The sequence below is a fragment of the Monodelphis domestica genome, chromosome 3 (assembly GCF_027887165.1).
Source record: "Monodelphis domestica isolate mMonDom1 chromosome 3, mMonDom1.pri, whole genome shotgun sequence".
Lineage (NCBI taxonomy): Eukaryota > Metazoa > Chordata > Mammalia > Didelphimorphia > Didelphidae > Monodelphis > Monodelphis domestica.
In genome coordinates, this window is record NC_077229.1 from 41,215,293 (window position 1) to 41,221,826 (window position 6,534).

General features: G+C 46.6%; 1 protein-coding gene across 2 annotated transcripts; it reads right to left on the reverse strand.

The window, feature by feature from the left end:
• Positions 1 to 1,621: 1,621 nt before the first annotated feature.
• RITA1 (RBPJ interacting and tubulin associated 1) lies at positions 1,622 to 6,443 on the reverse strand. 2 transcript variants are annotated; one of them, XM_007490011.3, is made up of 4 exons: positions 6,303 to 6,442; positions 5,939 to 5,990; positions 4,931 to 5,278; positions 1,622 to 2,456 (listed from the first exon to the last, which is right to left on the reverse strand). In XM_007490011.3, the coding sequence occupies exons 3-4, from the start codon at positions 5,275 to 5,277 to the stop codon at positions 1,937 to 1,939; spliced, it is 867 nt and encodes a 288-aa protein (XP_007490073.1). In that variant the 5' UTR covers position 5,278; positions 5,939 to 5,990; positions 6,303 to 6,442; the 3' UTR covers positions 1,622 to 1,936. The 2 variants fall into 2 exon arrangements, with proteins under 2 accessions (XP_007490073.1, XP_001378593.3); XM_001378556.5 differs by lacking the exon at positions 5,939 to 5,990 and having other exon boundaries at positions 6,303 to 6,443.
• Positions 6,444 to 6,534: the final 91 nt, after the last annotated feature.

A 6,534-nucleotide genomic window follows, 5' to 3' on the forward strand; every position in this document is an offset into this window, starting at 1 on the left:
ACTCTCCTTTCTCCAGTTCCAGCCTCGACTCAGCTTTGAAGAGTCAATACAAGATATCCCCCATCCCATCCAGAAACAGCTTGGAAAGAGGCCTTGTAGGGGGACGGGGCCGAATTCACTCAGTCCTGGCTGCTGATTCCCCTGTTCTCTGAGTTTTAAACTTGTGGAAAAAGGGGAAGAATCCAGGTAGAGCAGACACACTATGTATGTACAGACACGCACATGGGACACATCCTTCCTGCAGGCTTAGGGTGAGGCTTCATCGCATAATGGAAATGACTCTTAAGTGTTTAAGGTTACATGGGGCCAGGGAGGGAGGTAGTCGGCACACAAGCCCTGCCTGGCTGAATTGTGTGTCCATTATCCCTAAGAAGCCATTCAGGCAGTAGCTAAAGTCTCTGACAAGGAAGGTCAACATTCTGCACATTCCACTAAAATAAGGGTCGACCTAGAGTCCCCTGAACTTTTAAATTGGTAACTGTATATTTCAGTAAAATTGGTTTCCACTATAATCTTACATACTTTATTTAATACATTTAACATTATGCTCCGAAAGGCTCTGTGGGCTTGACCAGACGACTGCCAGGATTAAGAACCCCTTACAGTAGGCATGGAGGCGGCCCATTTTGCAGCTGTGGAAGGAGAAGCCATATTGACCAAATAGCTCCCCACTTCCACAGCACAGCTTCCATCATGGTTTTGCTATATTGTGAATTGGTACAAAAAATTAAATGGGAATTTGGGAGTGGGGTTGTGAAAGCTACCGATGACATGTGAAGGCCAGTAGACAGAAAATGTTTAGAAAACTAAGAAATGCATAAAATGTATGTATAGTAACATTTTATCTCAATACCTTAAATATACATAATTTTTCATGTTAAAATAAGTTTGTGAAAAGAACGTGAAAGCCAACAGATAATACGGACTAGAACTGCAGACATTTTAACATTGACCTACATATAGCCTATGACCAAATATTTAACCCAAACTTTACAATAAGGTACTGTAAAGACTTCATAAAAGAAAAAATCCAGACTTTAGTACAAAGGCTAACAATTTTTATGTGGATTTTCCAGATTGTGGGGGCACTCCTATGATACAGAAGAGATACCCGTATTTTAATACTTTAAGGGTCCGTGAAGATATACCCTTGCAACACATAATGCAGCCTCCTTGTTTTTCTTAGTAGAAGGGGCCTAATACCGGCCTAAGGGCCAATCTGAAATTCACTGAACCCATCCTCGGAGCAGCCCCAGCCCTGGCAGCGAAGAATCGCCAGTGGGCATGGCGAGGATTCTCTTTACGGGATTGTAAAGTTGGACAAGAAGGGTAATGAGCTCCCTTCCCCCTCAACACTGTCACTGATTCTGGCATGGGTAGAACCTGGGACCCTTCTAGGACTGAGGGTCACCCCCTCCATGCCTTGTCAAAGCTTGTGTGGGAATAGCAGTGGCACCCAGGGCTTATGAGAAACCTTTTGGAACTGTATAACCCCAAGTGGACAAGAATGCCTGGAAACTTTGGTAGTAAGAGTTACCCCTCATCTCAACATGACCCCAATATAGGCAGAAACAAATTCTGGTCTGGAAATACTGCAAGAAGAAGGGAAGATTCTCCTCCATGGGTGGGCAACAGTAGAGTTTATTGGGTAGCATAGTGTCTTCCTCCAACTATGGAAATGAGAACAGGGTAGAATAAAGGAGCAGAACCGTCTCTCCAGAGGATGGGGTCTGTACACCAACAGGACTTAGAGCCGATATTTATGTATGTGAATCAATCAGGGCTGTTGTCAAGGACTGGGGAGCCTGGTGATGTGCCTTTCCCATTCTCACAAAGGAAGTCTTCTGGGTTGGGATAAGATTCAGGCCTGGCACCAAGCCCATGCACCTGTCCCATTCCATGCTCCCGGAGCTGACATCAAGGCAAGGGTCACAAGTCATTTCCAGGGTGGCTTTGGCTTGGGGGCAGCTAAATACTTCTGGTGAGTACCTGGTTCTGAGAAGCTGATGGAACGAGCCCTGGGGGTGGGGGTCACCAGTGGACTCCGAAAAGTCACCACAGCTGACTGAACCCAAGCTTCTCGCTGCCTGCCCTGGTGTGGGGTATTGGTGGTTAGAGGGTGCCTTGTAGAGGAGCCATTCAGATGGGTGAGTGACTGGGAATACCCCTTCTGGAGGGGCCCTAGAGAGTCCAACCTCTCCAGGGGCCTATGCCAAATGTCTGACTTGCTCCTGTTCTTTGGCATAGAGGAAACCATGGGGTGAATGGCCCGCAGTGGGGTCTCCTTAGGACGGGGTGAGCAACTATCCCAGGGCACTGATGGTGGGGTCCAGAAGAGGGGCTCGAGTCTTGGAATCTCCTCCAGCTTTATCCATGGTACCTTCCTGGGGGATCCCCCCTTCCCTTGTGTGCCGAAGAGGGTCTCATCACAGTAGGATGACTTGTGGCCGATAAGCCTGGTATGGAAAAGAAGAAACAACAATGAGGTGGGAACAATAGGAGCATGGGTTCCAGCCTGGCCTTTTTTTTTAGAACATCTAGAGATATTTTGAGAAACAAAGTCAGTCAGGCAAAAGTGACTGCCAATGCAGTTTGTATCCAGATCAGAAAGTGATACAGGATGCTCACTTCCATTCTGGCACCCTAGCTAAGGAAAGATACTTTCTCATAGACTTGGGCCTTCTAACTTGTGGGGGTCTTGACTTCAAGAATCACAGGATCCCAAATCTAGAGCTGAAGGAGACCTTGGAGGCCAACCACATCAATTTACAGATGATAAAATGGAGGCTCAAGGAATGGAAGTCACAAAGGGAATGAATACATCAGACATGGGACTCTGGAACCAATGACTTCTTTGCAGCATGGACAATTGGTTTGTCAATGGAAGGTTCAGGAGATGTGTTTTAAGTCAAATTCTGCCACCTGAGCCCCAAAATCTTTGAAAGGACCTTGGAGAGTTGTCTAACTTTGGGTGAAGGAGGTGGCATAGCATAGTGAACAAAAGATGAAATGACCAAGGAAAGAGAGGTTTGATCTTCTGAGCATATCGATTTATTAAACAGTGTGTGCCAACTGCCCAACAAATCGAGACCAGGCCTTTTCCACAGTTTAGGTCTGGACCTCAAATATAGGGAGAAGCAGATTTTTTTAAATACATTAAAAACCATCTAATAAGGTCAATTAAAAGACAGCCATATAGCATTAGGTAATCAGGTGGGTAGCTAACTGGAGATCAGGGACTTTCCAAATTAGGAAGGGTAGTGAACAAGGTATAATTCCCTAAATTAAAAAAAAAAAGTGTTTGGCTCCTCCCAAGTGTCTGTGAACTAATCAAAGGATCATGGAAATAACTGTCAGTTTTGAGATGAGACATGGGCTGCTGGAGAGGTACAATTATGAGAAAATTCCTTGCATCAACCTTAGGATCTGACTGCATTTCTGGTCTTCATAACCTAGGTTCTTAGCTAAGATCTCTATACAGAAGGTATAGGTGAAGTTTCCCAGCCATGCAGGGTGAGGTTCCTAAAATATAAGGTTTTCCCCCAATTCCTACAATAAAAGTTTTCTCACAAGACAGAATTTGGACTGGGACCATAATTGAATAGTTGGAGAAAGAGAAGGTTGAGGAGCTTGAAGGGGTGGGGTTGAGGTGTGGGGGGGAGAAGTAGAGAGGGGGAGAGAGAGACAGAGAATCCCACCTTTGACATTTAGGAGATATGTGATTATGGGTACACATTATCCACCATTGCAGAGCCTGATTCCTCATCTGTAAATGGAGATAATCCTAATATTTAACTCAATTAAGCAATAATAAACATTAATTAAGTGCCTACAATAGTCTAAGTACTGGATTGTTGAGGATCAAAAGGGACAATGTGTTGAGGGAAATTATTATTACACTGTATCGTTTAATTATGATTACTCTGTAATCCATTCTTCCATTTTGGCAAACCCAATTCTCAAGTCTAGCTCACAAGGTAGCCTTTAAAGGCACGGTAAAGTAATATGATCACTCTTAAACTCCAGTACCACTAGCTTGATAACCAGCTTTAGCAGGACCCACTGCCTCCTCATCAAAGTATCTACCAATCAAGATGGTCAGACCTTTGCGAGGGGAGGCCCAAAATGTACTATTGGGCCAATCAGAGGGAAGATACATAGGTTCAAAAGACCATGTCAGTGATCACTTGGGAGGTCTTACTTAGGTCACTGACCCAATTTATTGGCTATTGCTAGCCTAAGTAATAAATGGGATCATGCTCAGATCTCTGGTTTTTTAGCCAAGGTGGCCAGTGACCCATTTTATTAATAGTTTTATGCATTAGTGTTAGTAAACTTATCTTGCCCTGGAGAAAACTGTGTCTGTCTGTCTTAGCATCATTTTTCACCAGTGGGGAAAGTTCAAAGTCCTCTGCTAGTGATTTTTATTTACTCTTCTCACCCTTGGTTATCGAGGCCCAGCTGACATTCTTGTAGGGTAAGGGATGCTGGGAGAGCCAATGCCACTCTAATACTGGGTGGTTCTAGATTTTGGAAAATGTTTCCTTACATTGAACAAGTTTCTGTCTCTGGAACTTCTATCCAGTGGACCTAATCCCATTCCCTGGAACTATACACCCCGCAACACAAATCCAGAAGCATGTATTAAGTATTTGTGAGGCACTGGCAAAAACTATGCCCTGTCCTAAAGGAGCCTGTATATATGGTGTATGAGACACCAAGCACCCCCAGAGGGTGAGGGCTTCCTGAGACCAGCACATAGTAGGCACTTAATGCTGACCTGACCCAACTATCAAACTACTGATGTGCCCTTGGGCAAGCCACTTCTCTTGTCTGACCCTCTATTTTCTCTCTCTCTAAAATGAAAGGGTTGGACTACAGCACCTCTAAGGTCCCTTCTGGTGGGACATCATGGGATTCTGTTTATTACCTGTATTTATTTTTCTTCCTGGGTGTACGAGGAGAGATGCAGTTGTTGCCCCTGGATGGAGGATGGATACTGCTGCTGCCTCTAGAGGGATATGAATCCAGGGTCCATTTTGCTTCCTTTTTATTAGGAGTTAATGGCACTGTCTTCCCAGGCCAAGCCTTCTCTGCCCAGGGAGGGTCAAACTCTGGCAGTGCTGGCCGAGTCCCCAAAGGCGTGCCAAACAAAGTTTCATCCACGAATGATGTGCTGGACTTGACCCGGTAGCCACCCCTGCCTTTGTGTTGAAGCTGGAGGGCCTGTATCCCATTGATGGTGAGCTCCACTGAGGCTTTCATGATGTTGCTCATTCTGAAATCATAAGAAGAGACCCTCTGGGCTCATCCTATTCTCTCTCCGAATGGGATCCAGTCAATACCCTCTAAGCCTCCCCCCCCACACACACACACATGGTGCAGTTGGGGGATCTCCAAGCTCTTCCTGCAGGGCCTGTCTTTCTCCTGGCTCATAATGAGCTGCCAGAGGGGAGCGAGACAAAAAGGCCAGTTGCTAACCAACAAGGAAACAAAGAAACAATTCTGGTTAGGCTCTAGCAGTTTGTGCAGACCCAATTTGGGGGTTTAAAACCAGTGAGACCCAGGGGTTCCCCTCCAGGCAGGAGCCAGAGCCCAGGACACAGCAGCCCCATAACCACAGCATCTTTAAGATTACTACTTATAAACCACAGCCCAGAGGACCAGGCCTCAGTCCTTTCCTGTTCAGTCCAAATCCTTTTATTTCTTAAACTCTTATCTTCCCTGTCTTAGATCAACACTGTATTGGCTCCTAGGCGGAAGAGTGGTAAGGGCTAGGCAGTGAGAGTCAAGTGATTTGCCCAAGGTCACAGAGAAAGTATCTGTGGTAGGATTCAAACTCAGGTCGTCCTCATTCCAAACCCATTGCTCTATCTATGGCACAGCCTACTTTTGGGGTGGCTTCCTTCCCCCCCACATTATTTTTTTAAACTCTTACCTTTCGCATCAGAATCAAACGCCTCCCTTCCATCCCTACACCCCCTTTGTATCTACAAAACAAACAAAAAAAGGGACACTTTTACATTCATCCACCCCCAGAGGGCCGAGATATCGGCTTCTTAAAGCCGGGGAACCTTGGTTCAAGCACTCCTTCTGACCCCCACTGCGGGGGTTGGGGGGAGCCTTCTGCAGCCTCCCTCTCTGGGCCAAAGAGTTTTATCGAAGGCTGCAGGATTCCGCGGCAGGGTTCTGGCGGCGCCCCTCAGCACCCTTTCTTCCGGGGATCTTAGCCCTCCCTCAAGCATGCACTTCTTGCAAGGCCTGGTACAGGGCAGCCCGCAGCCCCCCGCTGGGGCGCTTACCTGGGAGGGACAGGAGGAAGCAGGGTTGGTGGTTCCCAACCATCTGGAGAGCACCCCGAAAAACGTCGGCCACACTGTTAACAAGGTACCCTGTGCGCTTTACCATTTTCCTCAGGATGTGGTAGTTGGATTCCTTTTTGGATGAGACCCCGGGGCAGAGGGCGACGAAGGCACCAGGGGCCTCCAGAGACTCGGAAGACGAGCTTTCTGAGTGGCTGAGATGGCAGGATCC